Here is a 24377-nt window from a genome sequence, read left to right as displayed (position 1 = left end):
ATTTGGCAAAAACAAGTGTAAAATATGATGTTGTACCGTTAATTTATCAGTGTATGTAAAGTGCGGATCCTAAAATATCATTTTTACTGTATATGCCATAAATGTCTAATGTAGAATGATAAATAAACAGACGAACTTTTTTTAATTTTTGAAGAAAATGAAGAAAATTAGTTAAAATGTATATGTTCAGAAATACATAATACTAATAAAACAAAGTTAGAGATGCGAGCGGGGTTTTATCGCGCCTAAAGCCATCCAGCTGTGAAATATATACCAAAATAGATGAATATTTAGGACATTTCACGAACAGATCGTGCAGGTGCTTTATAACTAACAGGTGAGATGTTGTTGCAGTAAAAAATATTCATTTAAATACAATTATTAAAGTTGTATAACGTAGAATATGTTTTGTCTTTCAGTTTCTTCATATTTAACTAAATTCCACTATGATGATTTCGTAATGCTAGTCATGTTTACTGCCGAATAATGATACTATTCTTTCATTTTCACTGTGGAGCGAATCATTAGTATTGTATATGCGGTGCATTTTCACTGTATAATTTTTTTTTATCTATTACAGCTCATTTCTTTAAGCATGTAGAGCAAGACTTTAGTTGATTTGCTTGCTTTTTTTATTGGATAATCATTATGATAACACCCAATTTAATTCAAATATTAAAAATATAGTTTTAACTATGCCTAGTTATATTGTTTAAAAATGTCAATCTTATTTACAAAGTTTGTATACACAATTATACAAACAAAGCAAGCAAGCCAACCAAAGTTTTGCTTTACATGCATTAGAAATTAGCTGTAAAGCCTTAATTTAGCCGACTTGCTCAAACAATAGATAAAGTAAGAGAAAGATTTGATAAAATTGAGGAAAGTTTGGTTTTAAAACACTCTAATAAATTCAATAGAAATAACATTTATTTCAAATGTATTCCATTTAGTGTCTTATAAAGCGTATAGGGATCTTTATCCTTATTTTTTTTATCCATTTCCATGACACTTCACCACTAATTACGTACTACATCTTGATATAGATTGCACCTTTGTTTTCCCGTTTAAAAGGTTTTACACTGGATCCCTTTATAACTTGCTGTTCGGTGTGAGCCAAGACTCCATGTTGAAGACCGTATGTTGACGTATAATGGTCTACTTTTATAAATTGTTACTCGGATGGAGAGTTGTTTCATTGTCACATACATGTACGACATCTATATATGGCTCAAAAACAAAACGAGACGGGATAAAAAGGGACAAAAAAATCTACACTCCTTTTTTAATATATTTATAATGGGCTTAATATGAGTCAAAATAGAGTAAAAATAGCGTGACAGGTGAAAGTCAAATGATTGTGTAGTGAAAAACGGGAAATAAAGTCTAGCGGGACACGGATAATAACAAAAAATTAGAACTGCATAGTATAAGCGGGATGCTGGAATCTGACAATACAATACTTGTAAGCGGAATACGGGAATCTGCGAAAACAGTAAGCGGGATCCGGGATCAGAACCCCCCAATGAGACCCCAGAATAAGATATTTTTGTATATTCATCCTATTGTTACAGTCATGCCTTCATTAACAAATGTATCCAGTGCATGCATTTTTTTATATTTTTGGTCCTTTTTTCAATTTTGTGGGGTCCAAATTTATAGACAAAAGTCCTTTAATATGGATATTTGGAATTCGTTGACATGCTGAATCTAACCGTGTATCTAGTTTGGGGATTGTTTGTCTAGTTGCTGAAATAGTCCACATAGAGTTCCAAAGGGTCTAAAATCAACAAAAATGAATTGTAGCATGCATTTCGTGTACAATAACCCAAATGTGCATGATTTTACCTCTGCGGTAGTATCCATTCGCGGATCTAGAATTTTTCATAAGTAGGGCCCACTAACTGCCTAAGAGGGCCCCTGCTGTCACGCTCCAGTGATTCCCTATATAAGTTAAAATCAAGGAGAAACGTAATCTGAAGAATACAATATGACATTTTGAGAATCGCTTTTGTTACAAGTTTGAAAAGCTATATATTTGATGAGGAATGAATGAGGAGTTTATATTTCAATTTGAAAATACATGTATCATAAATCCTAAAGTCATCAACTAAGTTTTTTTTCATTTGTTGCAAGTGCATTCATCACATAATTCTACAATAAAAATTCCTCGCATCTTTGAAAATTCTACATTAATAATGACTGCACTAACAGTTATAATTCATCGCATCTATAGTTAAAATGGATCGCTTTCAATAATCGATATGCTATATTATGATGCTTTTATAACACTTATTTGAACTTTAATGCTATGTTTGTATATTATAAAGACATATCACAATGAAAATATGTTAAAACTTTACTTAAAATCCTTTAACTTGATATTTTCAAAACGTAAACAAATACAGTTTTCCCATGATCCTTTATTCTACAATAGACATACCCGCATATAACAGTAAAAATGAACTAGCTGGATTCGCACTTTATATACACTGATTTATTTAAACTTTTCAATAATTCTCAAAATAGATTTATCTTGATTACAAATTAGACATCAAACCTATACAAACTCTGTGTCATCAAAACGTGTGTATTCCTTAACAGGTAAATATCAATTTCATAATTATATGACATTAAAAATTACTTCACATAAAGTACCTCCAAGTCGGAGCCTTAAGCATGAAGGCTATTTTATTAGATATATGGTAAGTCAACTACATATATAAAAATATTTTTATTCAGAACCAAAACAGTTTATAGACTAAACATTATTTACATTACATGTTAAATACATTAGTGTAATTAATGACAATATTTATACACAAGAAAACACATATGGAGGAGAATGACAATACATTTATACGATACATACGGAATATTACTACACATTTCGCACACTTTCGATACTGAACAAAAGTTTTGATTTCCTAAATTATCATTTTCTTTCACATTTTGTACTGATAGCAACTGTATTAGTATAAAAGTGGATGGTATTTGCCAATCATATGTCTTTTTTTTTCTTAAACCACTATACCTATTGCATTATAAAATGAAGTGCTATTCATCTTCAACAATATTGCTTATATAAATATAATGGATAAACTATTATCTCTGTCTAAAATTTAACAACTGTCTCTTTATTGAAGGACTATTGGCAGAGATACGATACTTAGGGACGACATCAAAAGTTCAATGTAGGATAAAAAAAACTTAATTCACATAGTTATTTCACTGACCCCCTCCCCCCCCCCCTTTTAACTTAATTTGGGAAATATTGATTTACCTACTAGGATATAGATATATGTAAAATCGATATTTAATTAACAAAACTTGCAGCAATGTTAACCCCGCGCCACCCCAAAACTATTTGATTTAAGTTTTTTATCCTACATCGATCTTTTGATGTCGTCCCTTACAGTAGCAAAGTTTTTTCAGCAAAAGAATACAAAATAATTCTTCTTTCCCTTACAAATGCTATACAAGATCCATTTTAATATCAAAGTACTTGCTAAATACGAAAATGATAAGATTTTGTGAATTATTGATCATCATACAAGATCTTTTCTTTTTGCCGAAGTATTTAGAATAAGATGTAGTACGATTGTCATGCAAGATCTTTAGGACCAAGTTCTTAATAAACATACAAATAAGAAAATGTAGTATTATTGCCATTGAAGACCTTTATGCCAAGTCCAAAGTACTTGTTGCATATAAAAATAAGAAGATTTAGTACAATAAAGATATGCAGTATGATTGCAATGAGACAACTCTCCATCAAAATTCAAATGTAGAGGATTTAAGCAATCGTACGGCCTTCAACAATGGGAAAACCCCATACTGTTTTGTCGGCTTCAAAAAGCCCAAACATTAACATTATGAAACAGTTCAATTGAGAAAAATAACGCACTTGTTTATAATAAAACAATTTTGCGAAGAACAAAATGTGACAGACATGAACCAACGACATTACTGAACTACAGGAAGTTTGCGATACAATACCTTTATGTCCAAGTGCTTGCTAAAGTTGGTTTCAATTTTGTTCCGACAAAATGGATCTTTCCATTATATTAATACCAAGGGGACACCCGAAAACAATTTGTCTGGAAGCGATATCCTAGATTTGGACAAATATTCAAAGTTGGGTCTTCCTTGTATATTACTAATTTGTTTCACGCTAGTCAAAACAGTGGTATTGATGATAAACTTGAGAATGGAAATGGAGAATACGTCAAACAACAACAACCCAACCAAAGGGAAGATAGCAGTCGAATGACACCATTATTTATCGGTGTTCAGAACGTTAGTATTGCCATGCTCAGATCTTAGCAAAATCTTTTTAAACAGCTACGAGTATCTTTTTTTTCTGGTGATGCTATAGGTTTAAAGCTGCTCGTTTTCCTGGACGTCTGTTCAAAAAGTATCGTAAATATCAATATGCATTTGAACTTCTAAATCGATACAAACAAATATTCGCCCATTTATCTGTTTCGGGATAGTATGTGTGGTTATCGAATTTAGATTCTTTTTTCTTTACATAATCTTAATATACAGTATATATGTCCCTGCAAGCAATCTGAAAGATATACAGTAAGCAAGCCCACACATCGCTTACGAAGATCTGAGAACGCTCTGTCTGTTCTGGTAAGATTTATTATTATTTTTTTACTTAAATTCATTTTGTCTACCACATGTTTGAGAACACTTTATTAAGTCCCAAAAAAATGTCAAAACACAAAGAAGAAAGGAAGGTGGACATGTAATATAAAAACAAAGGGTAAAACCTTGGGCAATGCATTTTCCAAATAAAAAATGGACTAATATGAAAAGATCCGGAAAGAGACATATATCAATCATCTGCCAGCTATTATTGGTATGTATCGTGTTGTGATAAATTAAGAATGATAATGTAGAATATATATTAAAGAGACAAAAACAAGACCAAAAAAGATGATAACAGTCGAAAGCCACCAATGGGTTTAGCAACGCAGCAAGAAAATCCCGCAATACGAGATGGAACGAATCTGTGTACAAAATAAAAATGGATTCTGTCGATACCTATATATATATATCTTAGCATTCCACACAAGGTTTTCTCTGACTGTTTATGACGTCTTTCAACTAAATCCATTGGGATCGTCGTTGGATGTGCACTGCGTGATAGTTTAGTCTAAGCTATATTTTTTAATGTTAGTGGCTTTGAACTAGCTGTCAGTAACTGCGAGTACTCTCAGATCAGTACTGAGTGTCTTTTTGTTGTTTGGATATACAAGTACCCGGCCACATCCACTCTGTGGTTTGTTAGATGTATTTCTATTTGCATCCATTGGATAAGTTTATGTTGTACTGTTCACCACTGTCCAGTGTAAAGGGAGGGTTGGGATCCCGCTAACATCTTTAAAACCGCCATTTTATGTATGTATGTAAGTGCCTGTCCCAAGTCAGGAGCAGCCTGTAATTTAGTGATTGTCGTTTATTTAAGTGTTATATATTTGTTTTTCGTTCATTTTTTGTTAGTTAGTTTTCTCATTTGAATTGTTTTACATTTGTCATTTTGGGGCCTTTTACAGCTGACTATGCGGTATGGGCTTTGCTCACTGTTGAAGGCCGTACAGAGTCATGTGGTGTCTCGTGAAGAGTTGTCTATTGGCAATCCTACCATATCTTCTTTTTTATAGTTCAGTGAAAGAGAACATGAAACTAAACTCCAAAACATAAATGAACTAAAATTTAAAAAAAAACATAAAAGATTAACAACGGCTTTAGACATCTGACTTGGGACAGGCGCAAAAATTCGACTGGGTTAAACATGTTTTGTGAGATCTTAAACCTCCCCCTATACCTCTAGCCAATGTACAATAAAGAAACACATAGCAATAAATACCCCGTATTGGTAAAGTATATACCGTGTGAGAAACAGCAAAGCATACACCATATTTTGGTCTCAACGTATAATACAGTACAAGTAATTATTCAAAGTGTGATCATGTTACAAACGACAATTAGGTATCAAGAAATTTTTTTTTTTTAATCTTGTAAATTCGAAGTATTTTAAATAAAATACGCCATAGGAGTATACCAAACTCAACAAAGATAACGTCTGCAAAATATAAACGATTTACTCATTGATATGTGATTAAATGGATAATTAGAACGAGACTGAATCCAATAACAGACATGTCGGCACATCTCGAAGATAATAAACGGTTTCCTTATTATTGGAAGATAATTCTGTAATTAATGAATTTTATTTGTTTTGTTTTTGTCACCTATTAGGACGATATTTTGTAGTATTTTTTTTTCCTGTACTGATTTTTGTAACATGCATTTTGTGTGCTTTTTTTGTAAGTCTTATATGTTCGAAATTTATAGGGCAAGAATCAGAATCTTAAAACAAAATCCTTGCCAGTGTTTTTCTTATGCTTTCTGTAATTTGCAAAATTTAGTGTAAATTTAATTTGTTAGCAATTTTTTCCTCTGTAACATTATTCAACACTACTAAGGACTCGGGGAAAGTAAAGCTTTATCAATTTTATAGACACATCTACTGTCTTAATGTGTGCTGTTCACTAAAATAAATGTATTTCGGTTGTTTCGTTAGGTTTTTTTTTATGACTTATTGACATATACCCGTCGTCTTGTTTTATTTTAACCATTTCAGTTTTTAAAAATCGGCCGGTATATGTATACGGTGCTATGAATAAACCATTTTTTATCAATTAATTTTTCAGAAATTACTGGACGGCTCCCAAATGAAAATACGTGAACCATAAAAACTAGTTTTATTACTAGTAGTTATTGTTTTAGACTGTTATTACAAAGCAATTGGAAAGTGTGCATCATCATGAAGGAAAAAATACCAGAAAGATATATGTTGTTTTTTTAGTTTATTCTTTCAATTCAATTATAATTCGTTTTTGAATTCTATTTTGTGAATACGTGTACCCGTTGAATTCCTTTACCAGAAAAGCCCCTATAAAATTGTTTCCAGTTAGTAGTTAAGTAGGGGTATCTGATTTTACCATAGCAACGGTCGGCATTGAATCGGATATAATCCAGATTGTTGTTATACTCTACTCCTATTGTAAGAGAACCACCATCTTTAGTAACGCACCATCCCCTTGCAATTGCTATTATATCTCCCCAGGGATTTAGAGCATCCCCGTATCGGCCAAGTCCAGAGTGTTCAATAGAACTGTATGTCACAACAGCATCAAATTCTCCTAAGGTGTCATTCAAATATGCCATTCGAAATTCATATGGAACCATAGTTTTCACATTGGGGATCTCGGAAACAATTTTACCATATTCAAGAGTAACAATTTCTCTTGCACCTGCTTCAAGCACACATGCTTCTGCCCAAGGTTTGACAGATCCAATGACTAGAACTCTTCCATCTTTAACGCCTGGTGAATGTTTAAGTGCATCACGAAGAGCATTTGTATTATTAATTCCATAATTTCCAGAGAGTTTTCCTTGACTTGCAAGTTGTATTAACTCATCAATTCCAGACTGTGTCCATACTGGAATAGCTATATGTTTTCTTTTTCCCAATGAATGTTCGTCGAAATAATAGTTAAAGATTTCAACTCTGCCGTTCATTGTATACTCATTCCAAAGGACTTTTGGTATTTCGTTAGGTGCTTCCACCTGTCCATGTTCTCGATCAATTAATGAATTTTTAAATAAAGCTTGACATTTTATTTTGGCTGTGATATGGTCGAAAAATGGACCGGGAGTCCCAAGTCGACTAGTATCGCAAAGTTCGCCGCAATCGCGACGTATCTTTTCTAGTGGTGTAATATTAAAAAGTCCAAATGAAGTTTCAACTAAATCTCTGCTTTTTCTGTCGGAGAAATAATTCTTCTCAGACACAATATCGCTGGAATTTTGAAAACATAACAACGCAATCAAGCCTATGATGATTATTGCACATATTTGAATGATTCGTTTAACTGTCCGTCGAGACATATTTAATTTATTAATAAAATCGTCACCACAGTCTTCCTTTGAAAGTGCCTAAAAATAAAAAGAATATGTTAAGTACAGATCGCTTTGAAATTTTAACTTATAGAATAAATATCAAAATATAGCCTAAATAAAATTCTTTAAAAGAATTCATCTACTTAGCACTCTTTAATCAACACAGATTTTTGTTCTGTCAAGTAAAAAATACAGAATATATAAAAAAAGAAGATGTGGTATGATTGCCAATGAGACAACTATCCACAAAAGACCAAAATGACACAAACATTAACAATTAATGTATAATACACAAAATAGTTTGTTATTACTTCTAAATATATATATATAAGAAATAATATCAGAATATATTACAGCAAAAACTAAAAACAAACCCTTCCGCCTCATATGACAATGCCGACTTCATTTGAGTTTTTTTTTCATGAAAATCATAGTTCGTTCTTATGTTTTACTGTTACACTAAGTTCCTGTCTCAGATTAGGGGGGTCATGCTATCATGTTCAACCCCGCCACATTATGTATGTATGTGCATGCCTGTAATTCAGTGGTTGTCGTTTGTTGATGTATTACATATTTATTTTTCGTTCATTTTTTTGTACATAAATAAGGCCGTTAGTTTTTTCATTTGAATATTTTCACATTTGTCATTTCGGACCTTTAAAAACAGATTATACGGTATGGACTTTGCTCATTATTGAAGGTCGTATGGTGACCTAACGTGTTAGTTTCTGTGTCATTTTGGTCTCTTGTGGAGAGTTGTCTCTGTGGCTATCATACTACGTCTTCTTTTTTATATTGTCACAATTGCCAATGCTTTAAAATAATCTTGACCCTTAGACTTTGATAACAATCAAGATACATCAGCTTGTGTACCAAGTTTGGTGAAAAAAAGTTAGTGACCTATACATTGTATACATTTTTAAGGTCTTTTTGGAATGATAGAAAAAAAACTTAACAATTGGCCATGATACATGGCATCATGCTCATCCTGTTACATTATGTCATAGTGAAAAGCTGGAGGGGGACTTCAGCTTTTCAATTTGGAATCCTTAGGATTCAATTGTGAACAAGGGATATTTCAGCTATTCACCACAGAGACAAAAATCCAACGACAAGAAACAAACACAACACCTATGTCATATAAATGTATGCAGTCTTCAACCACATACAACCGTCTAGATATAAAAATTGTCCCTGGAGTCTACAAAAGTTAGGGCTAATTTCGACAACTTGTGAAGGTTCACTTTTGCCCACATGACCCTGAATAAGAATATTATCATAGAATATCAAAAAGGCCACAAATGGATTCTTTAATGGATAAATTATAAAATAAAAGCTGAGTAAGCAAATTTTTCATAATTGTACATGTACGTAATGTGATCCAAAATCAGCACATTTTGTATATGTCATCAAAGTACGATGATTTTGTGCATTTTTCATTCACAAAAGCTTTAGAATTGGCGATAACCTACAATTAAAAAAAAGGTTCTGCCACCATAATGTGCCAAAAACGGTATTGAAGTCGTATACACTTAATCTTTTTATCAGGAATGGCGGCCAAAGTAAATTTTGTTTAAAAATACTGTCTTAAATTATGGGAAAAAATGGGCCGAATTTTCTTCTCATATACATGTACTATCTCAAATTTTGTCGTTTAGTTTTCTTTAAAAAAAAAAAAAAAAAAAAGAGAATATCTATACAAAATCTGATGATTTTGCACAACCTGTAGCTTGAAAAAGCTCCATTAACCCACACTTTTTATTAAGCTTAGGTTAACAGCATAATTCAAAATACTGGGTAACATTTTGGAATTAAAATAAAAACAATAAAAAAAAACCATCAACAACATCATACAATTAAGTTTAAAACCCTGATCAAGTTAAAGTTAATATCTCAAATATTTATATATGACATTTGTAGTATTTTGTCCTGATTAAACAAATATTAGGACTATTTTACTCATTTCGTAAACCGACTAGCTAAGATTGTATTTCAAAGGAGAGAGAAAAAAATGAAAGAAAACAATACTGCTTACCATTTTTGTCACTGTGTCTGGAGTGTAAAAAATATTGTGACGGATATATAGACGAAGACAATGAGACGACTAGATATAGGATGTGTATGTGTCCGTTATGGATCATATTTTGTAAGCTTTACGAGGGATTAGAAAATTTTCGAATTTTGATAAACCGGATTTCTTGATTGTCATATATATAAGTACATAAGTAAACATCCATATACACGGAAAAAGATACAATTAATAAAAGAGGATTACGAAAAGTAGGAGAGGGGGTAATAGTGCTCAAAAACATTTTTTTTTAAAATGCCGGACCAAAACACATAGTTCTTATATCCAATTAAAAATAAAAGTTTTGCCAGTGTCGCTAACCTGATACATATAAGTGTACATGTGTTAACTAGAAGTGTGTTAGTAAGATTTTGAAAATGGATGATGCTCTGGTTATTTTTAAGGATCTGAAATATTTGAAAACCATTAACGAAAAAAAAATCCGTGTCGGGTTCTCAATACTAACAAAAACCTCGTTCGTCTACGGCATGTTCAACCAATAAACTGATTTTTCATTTGTCAATTTACTACATGAAAATTGCATCCTTATTTGATGTGCACTAAATAATAATAAACAATAAAATTCTTTATCTAACGATGGTAACTTATTTTAAAATCGCATGCTAATTTTCACTGAGTAATTCAAAAACTATTAATACAAAACAAAACAAAAATACAAACAATACAGATAAATAAAGCAGCTTAAATATTGAATACAAAAAAAAGTTATAATGATGTATCTTTATTTTGCACATTAATAAAATAGTCTGATATTTAATCTTAAATGTATTTAAATTATCTATTTATTTATTAATATTTGGAAAATTATTCTAGGTAATATGACCAAAATATTTAATTGTTATTAAAAAAATCTGAATAAGGTCTCGGTATATGAAGAAGTCCTGATGTTGTTGACCTGATAAAGCAGTGGTGGATCCAGGATGAGGGTTCCGAGGGATGAAACTCCTTTTTTGGACGATTAATGCATTTGAATTGAGTTGAGCCCCTCTCTTTTGTCTTTTATAATATACATCTACAATCCCGTAAAACAAGTTGTTTTTTAATCAAATACATGATTACATTGTGGGTTTGTTAACATATAAGGAAGGCATAAATATTAAAAAAAAAATAGCAAGTTGTCATATGGTTAGAAAACAAGTTGCCATGCTGTTGAAAAACAAGTTGCCATACTGTTGAAAACATGTTGCCATACTGTTGAAAAAACAAGTTGCCATACTGTTGAAAAACGAGTTGCCATACTGTTGAAAAACAAGTTGCCATACTGTTGAAAAACAAGATGCCATACTGTTGAAACACAAGTTGCCATACTGTTGAAACACAAGTTGCCATACTGTTGAAAAACAAGTTGCCATACTGTTGAAAAACAAGTTGCCATACCGTTGAAAAACAAGTTGCCATATGTTGAAAAACAAGTTGCCATACTGTTGAAAAACAAGTTGCCATACTGTTGAAAAACAAGTTGCCATACTGATGAAAAACAAGTTGCCATACTGTTGAAAAACAAGTTGCCATATGTTGAAAAACAAGTTGCCATATGTTGAAAAACAAGTTGCTATATGTTGAAAAACAAGTTGTCATACTGTAAATCTAAGCTTGATTGGTTTTTACCTATACATACGTTAGTAAAACATGCTTTTGGTAGCGAATTTCAGTTAATATGAAGTCACACTATATATCATAACTTAAAATTTGGCTGGAAAAAGAATAAAAACAGTTCAATATCTGGCCATCGGAACGTCGGAGGTCTATCCACTTCAAAATTTCTGGTACCAAATGTAAATTTTAATATTTTGGGAGTAAAACACAAAAATATTGTCTTTGTTTGCTACTTGATTGCATAAAGAACTTAATAAGCATTAGTAGGTCCGAGACCACAATGATCGTCCCTGTTGTTCTCGAATATAGTCCCTAGTGTTGACAGTGGGTTACTTGCCATTAATTTTTATACCACTTCCAAATTTATTTCTCCATGTTTATTGCCTCAAATTGCAAGAAAGGGGGTGAAATTACACTGTTAAAAAATTTGGGTCCAGAATTTTAAAGGAAAGTTATGATTTGGTCCAGCTGAAAAAGGTTAAAAACTAGCACTTTGGAAGCTGTCAAAAGAATTCAAGACGCCTCAAACCTAAAATTGTCCATATCTTTAGTAAGAGCCAATGAAGTTTTCTATAATTTTGATATAATTTGTCCAAAAATTAGTACAACACACTGTAAAAATTTCTTTGAGAAAGCGCAGGTGGGATTTTTTTTATTTCCATTTATGTTCTAAAAGAAATGCACTACGAAATAATTGTGGTCTCGGACCATATGTCAAAAAAACGTTTTATGAGCGGTAACTTCATTAAAAAGTTTCATGGAAATGTTTTAAATTAAGGAATTCTTACCTTGTAGATGTTATTTTTCTTTTCTTTTCTCTCCTCTACATAAGTACTCGATATCCGTGTACAGTGACAGACTGACTATTATACCTAGAAATGCTGCTTTGAAATGGGCTAAACTAACAAAAAAGTCGTTGCAAATCAAAATTCAAGAGTAAAAAATAAAAGAAGAGTGCCAATGAGACAACTCTCCATACAAGTCACAATTTGTAAAAGTAAACCATTATATGTCAAAGTGCGATCTTCAACATGGAGCATTGGCTCGCTTCGAACAGCAAGCTATAAAGAGCCCCAAAATGATTAGTGTAAAACCTTTCAAACGGGAAAAAACAACGGTATAATCTATACAATGTATGATATAACATCAGGATTTTGAGGATGAAGTTAGTTTGATATTAGCTAGGATATCACTGGTTTCATTTGTATCCACCACGATCCGCAGTTCATACAGATATATCATTTGTAGAAACTAAAAAAATATGGAACCGATTTCGTAATCTGGAAACCAGTTTCTAGCTGATTAAGTTTATTTTTTATTCCTTTTTAGTTTACTCTCTCTCTAGGACTGAACCGTTTACATTTCGGTATCCTAGTGACATTATTGTCCGTCCTTCTGATTTAAATTAGTGCAATTAAAAGAAAAAAATATCTGTTTTTACGATAGCTTTGGTTGGTCTCTGCAGAGCTCACAAGAGCCACTTTAAATGTAAGATCTATACTAACACAGGAATAATCAGGAGTATCATAATATGTCCCTTCCTTAGTTACTCATTTTACTTGACCTAAAATATAGAAGATTTGAACAAGTTTGATAAACTTTAACCTCGAACACCAAACCCCAACCAAGAATAAATCTTATGTTTCAACTGAAACTAACTTAAAAAAATAATGTTTATGTCTGCATTGTATGCAATAAGCAACAATAGTTTGGCTTTAAAAAAAGACCAATGATGTACAATGTTCTCAAAGGCAAACTTTTGAAAGGAAACTATAAGTTTAATAACAATCGGCCTATTTGGTTGAATGTCTTATATGAACCTTTGATTGTAAAATGATAGTTTTACTTGAAACCTTTACCGTCTCAATATTTTCTTTATTTTTATTTTTCTGTATATTCTTTTGAATGTTATCCGTTTAATTTGGCAAACCCTAGTCTTGACTTACTAGGAATTAACTGTTTTGGATGTTTTAAAAATTATTTTGATGTTTCAGACAAACTGCGTGCTTTTAGTAGTTATTTTATTTCGGTTAATATTTTTGTTTCTTTTCGACTCCTCAGATGCACTTCCACACATCATATCAAACAAAAATGTCCTAATTTGATTTAATTGATCTATTTGTTACATGACGTATCTTCGTCTTGTACATTGTGGATGCAGACTGAGATTATTTACAGTGGATTTGTTATGCCCCACCTACGATAATAGCGGGGCATTATGTTTTCTGGTCTGTGCGTGCGTTCGTTCGTTCGTTCGTACGTCCGTCTGTCCCGCTTCAGGTGAAAGTTTTTGGTCGAGTCAGTTTTTGATGAAGTTGAAGTCCAATCACCTTGAAACTTAGTACACATACTACATTTGACATGATCTTTATAATTTTAATGCCAAATAAGAGTTTTTACCCCAATTTCACGGTCCACTGAACATAGAAAATGATAGTGCGAGTGGGGCATCCGTGTACTGAGGACACATATTTGTTTCTTTCTATAAGTACATATTGACATCGGTTTTACCACTGGGATGAAGTATACACAAAAAAAAAAGAAGAAGAAAAAGACTTGTTAGGAGGCATGGAACATTTATTATTTTTTTTCAAAATTCTGAATTTAAAATGTGCCTTTTTTATGATAGGTTGACGACAGTGTTTAACGTCCAGTGGTATCGATTACACACGCATTATGTAGATAACAACATACTATTATCAACCTTGTTTTTAACTTTTCCGGATACACTGAGCCGGATGTTTAATGTGCTAGTTTACAAGGTAATAATCCCTAAATACATGTCATCCTACCCTGACAAATTCTTCTGTTAGCAAGTCTCCATTTTACACTGTCATAAACAATAAAACAAATCTTTAAAATCCTTTTAACAGTTTAACATACCTATGGTATATCTACACGTTATCGTTTTCCAAAATAAGAATATATGAATTAATGAAATGCAAAAAATAAATAATGAAATAATAAAACAAATTTTTTTCATATGATAATGATTTATGTTTTTATTATGACAATAAAAATTGTTGTCAAATGATAATAAAATTTGTGTTCATTTGATAATAAAAACCGTTGTCATATGATAATGATAAACAGCTGCGCCTTGATTGCATGATACACCCGTCATCTTGTGTGCAATAGTCATAAATAGTTGCATGACATGTAAAACCACCTTTTTTTTTAACAAAAAACTCAATATTTCTTAAATAAAATTTTGAATCATCACCAAAAAGTATACAGATCTTACGATAAATATAACTAAGAAGTGTGTGAAGTCTAAAGCAATAATCATAAATTGTTTCTGAGATACAATGTGACATGTGAAAGCCCACCCTTTTTTTTAAAAAAAAACTCAACATTTCTAAAATAAAATTTTGAATCAAAACCAAAAAGTATACAGATCTTTAGAAGAATATAAGTAATGAGTGTGTCAGGTTTGAAGCAATAATCATAAAAATTAAAAATTGTTCATGTATTTAAATTTTTAAAACTTTGTTCAAATTCAATGGAATTTTCTATTTGCACCGCCTTATAAAAATTAACACCATATAAAGAAGCAACTTTAAGCGGCATTTCACATGAGTAGAATATAAGGTCAACGTTTGAAACTTTCCGTGGAACAACGTCAAAATCGTTGTTTTATTAGGAATTACTCCATTCTCAACGAATATTCATAAGTTCCGCCTAAAAATTCAAAACGAGGCTAAGGTCGGTAAATCGAACAAAGATGGACGCCGAAAACACATGCAAATCCAAAGGGAACGATAAGCACTGTTGTGTGCCGTTTTGTAATGGCAACGGGCGGAGGCACTTGGAATTGTCGTTCCACAGGTTCCCCAAAACAGACAACATAAGAAATATGTGGATCCAAGCAATAAGAAGGGATCCAGGGCCCATGTTCAACGTAATAATTACCAAATTATCGGTGTCATAACATCGCATGTTGTTTTTGTTGTTGTACATAAGTTATAAGTCAAGGTTCAGTTGAATGAAAATGATTGTTTCTACTGCCTTCATCACTGATACTGTACATTTTAATTCAGTTTTGAATATTAAACGGGAAAGCATTATTGTTATGACAAGTCACTGAGTCATAACAGAGACATATATACACAGAGATTGGCAACTCCGTGAAATCCCGTAAAAGATCGCGGCCCAGTATGAGATTCTCGTCGATAAAATTTAGAAGGTCATGGATGAATAACCTCGATAGATAATCAGACTGAGATAATCAAGGAAAGCAATGGGGGAAATTGGAAAATGATATCAGATTATATTATAATTTCTTTTCTTAAATAGTTCGATGTTATATATTATATTTAAGAATTTATTGAGAATAATATTTTTTTCTGCATTTCATAATTAAAAATTCAAATCTGGTAATAATCACTAGTAATTTAAGAAACTTTTCTATACCACATTTCTTTGTTTTAATAAATATTTGCTCTTTACAAACAGTGAAGTTATGTGTGTCCGGTTTTCCGGTATTTAGTTCCTTAGAGTTGTGAATGTTGATTCACAGGTGTGCGATTACGCAATTTATTGCCCTCCGATCACCTGAAATTTGCTGGAGGTGAAGTTCTAAATGGATTAACACTAAACAATGCAAACTTAATTAAAAATATGATTTGTGTAATTTTTTAATGTTCCGATTTTTTTTTTCATTTAAAATTGATATTTCCGTGACTTTACATTTCAATATCTGTATGGTGTTTCAGACTTAATACAGGAGATTAACATGCATAATTAAAGTTACTTTTGAGGGGTTCCGGGATTTGTGACCCCCCTTTTTAAACCTTAAATGCTTTTGAATTGGGATATAAGATACATCACTTTTTAAAAATGGCTGTATCCGTTGCTGGATTTGGTCTTCAAATCCCATGGAAGATATCTATTTACATTAATTAATGATAATTATTAATTAAATACATCAAATATATCTTTGTTGGAGCAGTAAAAGACATTACAAGCACCGACGATGTATATATAAGGTAATTTGTGAAGATCTGAGCTTGTGTGGTTACTGATTTGTGATGAGTTAATTAATGAACATATTATCAAGCTTGGATGCTTACGCATATATCAAAAGTTAAAGTTTAAATAAACGTAAATTGAGAAAAATAATATTTCTTTTTCGGCATTGTTAATTAATTCAAATTAAAATTTGGTAATGAAAGTAACTTCATTTCTATGCCAAACTTTTGCACATTACACATGCAAGTGAAATTATGTCGAAGTCCGATTTTTTATCATGGGATGACGATTTAGACGACTTTGAACTAGCATATCTTCTTGGTGATTATACCGATACTGATATTAATGCTGATTCTGCATGCAAGAAGCCTAAAAAGGACATTCAGTGTTCAGGATATATGTGTCCCGATTGCAAAAAAGTGTTAAAAACAATCTCTGGCTTCCGTGGTCATACATCAAAACAACACGGAAAGAGCAATTTGAAAGGTTTGTAATATTTTTGTATTGTTTGTCTCAAATATGCCATAGGACTCATTATATTATAAAGCAAGGCCAAATAAAAATATATGTGTGGTTCCAGTAACCCTACCGTCCCTTCTTTTTCGGCTTAAAAATAGCCTACCCTAAAGATTTTATTATTTGTCATTAAGCACTGTTAAAGTCAGAATGTTGCTCCCATAAAGCATAAAATAAAAAAAAAATCCCTACCTACCTACCCTAACTTTTCCCGATGTAACTGGAACCACACATACTTTTTTATTTGGTCTTACACGGAAATTCTTTTGCTTTTTGAATCTTGAGATCTTAACATGACTGTTAACCAATATCACACAAATGACAAATCCTTTTTCAAGGCTGAATAACAACAATTTCTATCTCTTCAAGATAAGGAGATGTTGAAAAGGAGAGTACTATCCAGCTTAAATGTATAAGTAATTATAGATCTCTGTGCATCCTTTAACTATAAGCAAAACCCATTCTTTAGATATACAAAAGATGTGATATGGTTGCCAATGAGACAACTCTCCACAATAGACCAAATAGCACAGAAATTAACAACTAAAGGTCAGCATACGACCTTCAACAATGAGCAAAGCCCATAATGTAATTTCACCTATAAAAGACCACAACATGACAAATGTAAAATAATTCAAACGACAAAAGTACAGCCTAATTTATGTATAAAAAAACCTAAAGTTCCCTTCAACTTCGTGGGTACAGGGACTTAAAACAGATATGCAACACATCAACAAAGGACAACCACTGAATCACAGGCTCCTGACTTGGGACAGGTACACACAGAAAATGGGGTGGATAAACATGTGAGCAGGATCCCAGTCAGTTGCAAAAATTGCCATCATGTATAAGGGTTATTCAAAACAGTACATTAGTCATGCAGTATCCTAGGTTTCTGTAGTCTAGGTGTGTCAGATTTGCTCATAACTTTGAATTCTATATCTGTTTAGTTGATTTGTTTTGCTCTGCTTCAATTTTAGGTGTAGTCCCTTGATGACTGTTGTATTCGTCTTTTTATTGATATCTTTTTAATTTCTGTGTCAATTGCTTTCCTGTGAATATTTGTCTAACTGGCAATCATACCACATCTTGTTTGCATGTTCCGTTTTTGGAGGTTGTTGTCTCATTGCTTCAACTTATTCATTTTTCATGTACGAGATATAGACAAATAAGTACAAATATCAGATATAAAATTTATTGCTTCTTGACACATTTTCATATGGTATTTGTCATCATCATGATTCATATTCAAATAAAAAAAATATACATATATCAAATACATATGATAAAAGTACCCAGAACTAGATAAAGGACAGTTACACTACAAGTTCTACACAGTATTATAAAATTTTGAAATAAGATGCAAAAAAAAAATCATACAGATCATGCTGACAGTCAAATTCAACTATATGTCCCCATTCAAATGCATTAATAGACCAAAAAAGGGGGGAGGGGTTCCATCCCCTCTCTGTATCCGCCAATAGGGTTATGGGTTATGTTCTCCCCCACACAAGAAAATTATGAAATTGAAGATGCAAAAAATTTTTTTTACATTTTAGGGGTTCAACATATTTTGAAATTTAAGCAACTAATAGGGACAAATTATTTTATTTATTTACTGAAAAGGGACTTTCTTGTCGGGATATCATAAACTGGAATGTCACTTTCCCAGGGAAACGGGCAAGGGTAACCTTTATGCCCTAGCATGAATAACGGTCTAATATATTATTCAAATTCTGGAAATTATTTCACGAGCCCTTGAAATTCTCAAAGGTAGGTGAGTAACAAATGTAAATGAATAATAATTTCAACCGGTTGGCATTTATTTTTGAATCACATTAATTGTGAATGTTGGAGCATTTAAAATAATCCATGATGGAAGTTTGCTAATATGTAAAATTGACCAAAATAAAATGGAACAACAAAGTCTATGTCCATGAAACTGAATCATATATTAAAACAATATTGTCATGACATTCCCTAGTAGTCTATGTACATCTTGTAAGTTACTCGTACATCTTTAATGAAAAAATATCACACAAAAAATATTAGCCAATGCTCAACAAAAAATACCCATAAACATGATAAATAAACTAAAACAAGTACATACATTGTCTAACACCTAAAATAATAAAATAAAGCCTTATAACAGTTATTTTTATACATATCATGTTATCTGTTTTTAATTATTTGAATTCATTCTTTCACATGAAAATTTTATGATTTTTGTTTAATTACAGCTTTTCAACACAGAATCCAAGATGGTGAGGTCCTTCAAGACCAAATTACTACTCCTCAATCAGATAATAGTCAACTATCTACAATGACAGCAATTACACTGGACTCGATTTTCCAATCTGCATACACCAATACTCTAAAATGTATTGAAGAGGACCCTATGTACAATATTTTTGGCGAGTCCACAATAGTTCAAATTGCTAGAAGCATTTCTGATAGTGTTGAGGTAAAGACATTTTTCTATGACCTGTTCAGGGAGATATTCAACTCAAATCCTAACCTAAGTTTGAATCATGACAGGGAGTTATTTTTTACCAAGTTTCATGCTTTAAGACTCAGTTCATCAATTGACAAAGGATACACCGATCACTTCAGTCAAAATGGTTTTACAACTCTGGACAATAAGAATTTCATTCAAATAGTTATGTTGGAATTAATTAACCAATTGCTTACTCAACAAACAATCCAAGAACAGAAATCATCTGATATAAATCACTCAGAGCTCAGCGAGAATGATCAAAATATCTTGTACTACATCTGTGGTTATATCATTCGTGCATGTGAAAAACGCTATTCCAAGCTTAAAGGTGACCTTCGGTCAATGAAGATCAACTGCATTGAGCAAGTTAAGTCAACATCAACTACTAATTCCTTTGTAAGCAAATACAACAAATGGACAGAGAAGAAAGACAGAGGTGGTTTGATAATGCCGTCAGACAACTTTTATTTGTTGACCAGGGAATTTGAAACAGTAGTAAGGAAGCACCTAGGAGACCAAGAACTAAATGATAAATCCCTGCTACATGATAAATTAAAAGAACTTATTATGGAATCATTTATGGTGAAATATTATTCTGAGCAGATTTTTGTGGGTATCGACTATGACAGCTACGTTTTAATCTTGGAGGACATCATTCACCTATTTCTGACAATCCGTGGATTTTCTACTGCCAAAGTGATTAGAAACAAAATGATAAAAGACAAAGTCACATCAAAGAAGTCTTTGAGCCTAAGACAAGTTTTGAAGGAAAAACATAACAATTAACTGAATCATTTCTATACATGTGAAATGTTAAAAAACATCAGTCTGTCATGATCAGTTACATTCATCGCAGTGCTTATTCTTATTTATTGACTTTTCATAATTATATGTTCTGACATAAACCTGTTTATTATCATACATTTCCGATGTTCATGTACATGATATGTAATATAATTATGAGTTGACACATTATAAATTAAAAAAAAATGCAATTTCAGATACATAGACTTACAAATTAAAGTTTATATCAAGCATAACAAATGTTGTCTTTGTTCATTTCTTCATTCTACATTTATACATTGTAGCATCTCTATTGGCTTTCAGATAATTGCTATTTATCGTTTTCGTTGTAGTTTCGTGTTGTCGATAACATTTTCATTATTGTTAACATTGGTTATATTTCCACGCTTGGGATTCAATGCTTGAGCTCCAACAGCACGTAACTGTGTCATGGTATTTCTTACTTCATAAACACTGGGGTTGTTATTGGCTCCTCCCTTGTGTCTATAGTGACCGAAATGCTGTTCCAGGGGGTCTTGGTTGAAGTTGTAAGTTAATACGAAATCAGCTCCTTGGTCTAACATAAATTTCACACATTCTGTTATAGAATTTATACTGATTTTCACACCAGCCAGAGTTTGTGCGCTAAGTTGCATAGATAATTTCTGTGAAGGTGTCAGGTTTGGTCTTTGCACTACTGACTGCTTCCATTCCTTCAAATAGTCTAAAAATGTTGATTTCAACCAAGTAAGTCGAGGATCATCACCAGCTGTGAAGGGTTCTAAATCAGGGTTCCTTTTATTACGTCCTTCAAACAAATTCCTCACATTCAGGCAATCGAAAAATTTATTGAAGTTTCGAATAAACAAAACAGTTTCTGACACACTGTCATCATACAAATGTTCCAAGGCATTGGCCACACTACCACTTAAAATTTGAGCAGCCAAATTTACCTTCATATACGTGAATGCTGCCAGGTCAATGTGGCTCCTTGTCAATTTTGGACAGGGACTATAGAGTTGCAACTCACAGTGTTCTTCAAACAGTCTCACAATATGCATCCAAGAGATGTCTTTTCCATTTTTCCATAGTCGTCTTGTGTTTTTATGGGAGAATGAGTTGCTAAAACAGTTTCGGGCAGTCTTAATTAAATGTGGGACATCTGAGATAAAATACAAATTTCTGCTGTTGTCATATGGGTTGATGGTGAAATATACGGGTTCCTCAGAATTATCTATCTTGTGAAGTTGAAAAAAGCGTCTGTTGGGTGAGGCTCCGTCACATGTACAAAATAAAACTTTTAACTTTGCCACACATTCTATCAATGAAACGGCCTTCCAAATGATAGGATATAAAAAATCAGCAGTAATACTGTTTGTAGCGAACCCAGCTAAGGGAAATTTCAAGTTACTGGTCACACCTTTCACCATAATCACTAGCATAAATTTTGCAACTTGTGATTTTTGACAGTTTCCTACAAGATTTTCTAAGTTCAGAATTTCATTGCCAATGGAATCCAGATCACAAAATCCTATCAATTCTCCAGTGTGTTTATCGTACACCAAGTCCTCCTGTATCTTTATTTCGTCAAATAAAATTCCAACAAAGCTTTTGTGGTTGTCTTCATACATAGCTGGAAAAAAAAATCCATTCATAGAATTAAATAAGGAAGTTAATGAAATTTCTGGATGATATATATATTTGTATCATGTAAATAAACACACAGAAAATTGACTATGGTGGAGAGTTGTCTCATCATGCTCATTGGCAATCATACCACACATCATTTTTTTTTTTTAAATAAACCTCTTTAAGAAATGTTAAATGTTTGTTACTGGAAACAGTCATTTTGACAGTTGTTCATGTACATGCATTAAAATATATTTATTCAGAGTACTGTTGCAAAAATATAAAACATGTATGCATTAGGACAGATTCATGTACAGAATTCAAGTGTAACATTTATTCTATCAACCATTCTTATAAATATAAGTTCTGAAATGCTGTTTAAGTTGGTCGGTGCTTTTATCATTAAGTTACTCTTTTTGACAATACAACTCGTCTAAACATTTTATATATATATATAGAAAATAAATTGTAATCAGTGATTTTCCGAGTGTTTAAGGTGTGGGGTCCAGGGCGCATGCAATTGGACAAAAAAAGCCTTTAACGGTGAAGTGTACTACTTTTGGGAAAGAACCACATTAACATGTATACAGTATTTAAATGGGATATATAGTTGGAACCCCTCCTTACTCTTGGTTGGGCCCCCCTGTTAAAATGGCTGAATATGCCCCTAAGAAACCCTCCTTTGTCTTGGACTATCAAATGAATGCATTTGAATTGTGGCATGTAATTGGACCCCCCCCCCCTTTTTTTGTTCTGGGTTAGGTACCCTTTTCAAAATGACTGAATCCGCCCCTGAAGGGTCTATATTTAAGTTCTGCTTCACCCCAAAAAGTTGACACATTTCATCCAATGTAACAAAACCTGACAATGATGTATACACAATAGGAGTTTAAGAGCTGCAAAATTGGGGAAAAAAGAACAAATTTCTCATTGAGACAGGTGCCTATATTTGGACCCAAATAAGAGGGTTGGAAATTCACTGGTAATGTAAACAGTTAAGTTTCTTACCTAACTTGCTTGCTTCATCATGTAACATCTTCATCACATCTGGTTGGAAACCTAGAGCACTCTTTGTGTAATGCGAATAATCAAACAGTGTTCTTGTACTTGGTAGCTTTATGAAACCAGTGTCCCTCATAGAATCATATGCCTTCGCACTTTTGCTTCTCATGAACAAGCACCATCTTATCAACATGGGATGCCAACGCATGCCGTTCTTTCCTGCTGTATTGAATTTAACTTGCTGTTCCCAGAACAATCGTTGGAGGCTGTTTGGATTGGGAAAGGCTTGTTCAAAGTCATTTTGACATGTTGACATCAGGTCTTTCATTTCAATGTTTTCTGTGCTGGGATTGCTGAAAGTTACACCATTTTGCAAGATTTGCTTATGAATTTGTCTCTTTAATTTCTCTACTTCTGAGGACAAGGTTCTCATTTCAGTTTTTTGTTGCTCAATTTTGGTAACTAGATTTTCTCTTGACATATGCTTATGTTGGTATGTTCGATGAACAAAAGTAACAGGTGGTGAAGTTTTCTTCTCTTCAGCTCTTTGTTGTCTTTTTCTTAACATTCGTCTGTCTTCTGCACAAGGCGAGCAACGACTACCCTGAACAAGCATTTTGCATTTGACCGAACGTATAGTTGATGTGTAGACAGTATTCCACTTTGTGGCACCATAATCACCTTCACGATAACACCTTATTTCATTTGTAAATGCATCACTAATGCCTGACCCAACTGGAGTAATGTACTGAAATTGCTCATCTGGATTACCAACACATACAAAAAACATACGTAGTCTTGCTAGCAGTTCTTGCACTGAATCTATGCTGTTGTACACTGTGGGAAGTCCTGTCCAAATGTCATTGTCCTTCCCAATTTCTTTGTTGTGGACGAAAATCCTTGGTAGAAAGTTGTCATCAATAACCACTGAGAGTTTAATCTTAATGTCAGTTTGATCTTTAACATGATAAGGCTCTATTATGTTTATCCTATTTGAATCTTTATGAAGTATATAACTTTCACTTAGTTCTGATTTCAATGCACATACTAATTGCTCGAATTCTGACAGTTCTGATATGGGAGACTCGGTCTGCGTTGCCGCTGCAGTGACCTCATGCTGTACATTTTGGTTGACAAAGTTAGTAGGCAATAATTCTTCTACATGTGTGTTATTGTCTGCATCACCTTCGGCATCTCCATCTGTTTTATCCACATCTTCTTCTTCAGTGAACACTTCATTAGCTGGAATTAAAATATCGTTCATTATCTGATCAACGGCTGTCCAGTTAGGTAGTTGTTCATCATATGTGTATA

The 24377-nt window shown here is 32.6% G+C and overlaps 3 protein-coding genes across 4 annotated transcripts; 1 reads left to right on the top strand and 2 right to left on the bottom strand.

Moving 5' to 3' along the window:
- Nucleotides 1-6869: 6869 nt before the first annotated feature.
- Nucleotides 6870-12748, bottom strand: LOC134687331 (uncharacterized). 2 transcript variants are annotated; one of them, XM_063547542.1, is made up of 2 exons: nucleotides 12454-12748; nucleotides 6870-8016 (listed from the first exon to the last, which is right to left on the bottom strand). In XM_063547542.1, exon 2 carries the CDS (start codon nucleotides 7966-7968, stop codon nucleotides 6922-6924), a length of 1047 nt encoding a protein of 348 aa, XP_063403612.1. In that variant the 5' UTR covers nucleotides 7969-8016; nucleotides 12454-12748; the 3' UTR covers nucleotides 6870-6921. The 2 variants fall into 2 exon arrangements, with proteins under 2 accessions (XP_063403612.1, XP_063403611.1); XM_063547541.1 differs by lacking the exon at nucleotides 12454-12748 and adding an exon at nucleotides 10016-10167.
- A 3942-nt stretch (nucleotides 12749-16690) lies between these two features.
- On the top strand, nucleotides 16691-20435 carry LOC134687893 (uncharacterized). The gene is made up of 2 exons (XM_063548351.1): nucleotides 16691-17122; nucleotides 19393-20435. The coding sequence occupies exons 1-2, from the start codon at nucleotides 16891-16893 to the stop codon at nucleotides 20433-20435; spliced, it is 1275 nt and encodes a 424-aa protein (XP_063404421.1). The 5' UTR covers nucleotides 16691-16890.
- Nucleotides 20436-20503: 68 nt separating this feature from the next.
- On the bottom strand, nucleotides 20504-24358 carry LOC134687330 (uncharacterized). The gene is made up of 2 exons (XM_063547540.1): nucleotides 23070-24358; nucleotides 20504-22065 (listed from the first exon to the last, which is right to left on the bottom strand). Exons 1-2 carry the CDS (start codon nucleotides 24325-24327, stop codon nucleotides 20768-20770), a joined length of 2556 nt encoding a protein of 851 aa, XP_063403610.1. The 5' UTR covers nucleotides 24328-24358; the 3' UTR covers nucleotides 20504-20767.
- Between the last annotated feature and the right edge of the window lie 19 nt (nucleotides 24359-24377).

Source organism: Mytilus trossulus, chromosome 10 (genome assembly GCF_036588685.1).
Source record: "Mytilus trossulus isolate FHL-02 chromosome 10, PNRI_Mtr1.1.1.hap1, whole genome shotgun sequence".
Classification (NCBI taxonomy): domain Eukaryota; kingdom Metazoa; phylum Mollusca; class Bivalvia; order Mytilida; family Mytilidae; genus Mytilus; species Mytilus trossulus.
Note: the sequence above shows the minus strand (reverse complement) of the source record. Positions and strands in the feature narration are given on the sequence as shown.

What these genes read in the sequence shown, in the direction of transcription:
- LOC134687893 (XM_063548351.1), top strand. Translation starts at nt 16,891, where the DNA reads ATGTCGAAGTCCGATTTTTTATCATGGGATGACGATTTAGACGACTTT. An exon ending in CGGAAAGAGCAATTTGAAAG is followed by an intron (nt 17,123 to 19,392) that starts GTTTGTAATATT and finishes GTTTAATTACAG; the next exon opens with CTTTTCAACACAGAATCCAA.
- LOC134687330 (XM_063547540.1), bottom strand. Translation starts at nt 24,327, where the DNA reads ATGAACGATATTTTAATTCCAGCTAATGAAGTGTTCACTGAAGAAGAA. An exon ending in TGATGAAGCAAGCAAGTTAG is followed by an intron (nt 22,066 to 23,069) that starts GTAAGAAACTTA and finishes TTTTTTTTCCAG; the next exon opens with CTATGTATGAAGACAACCAC.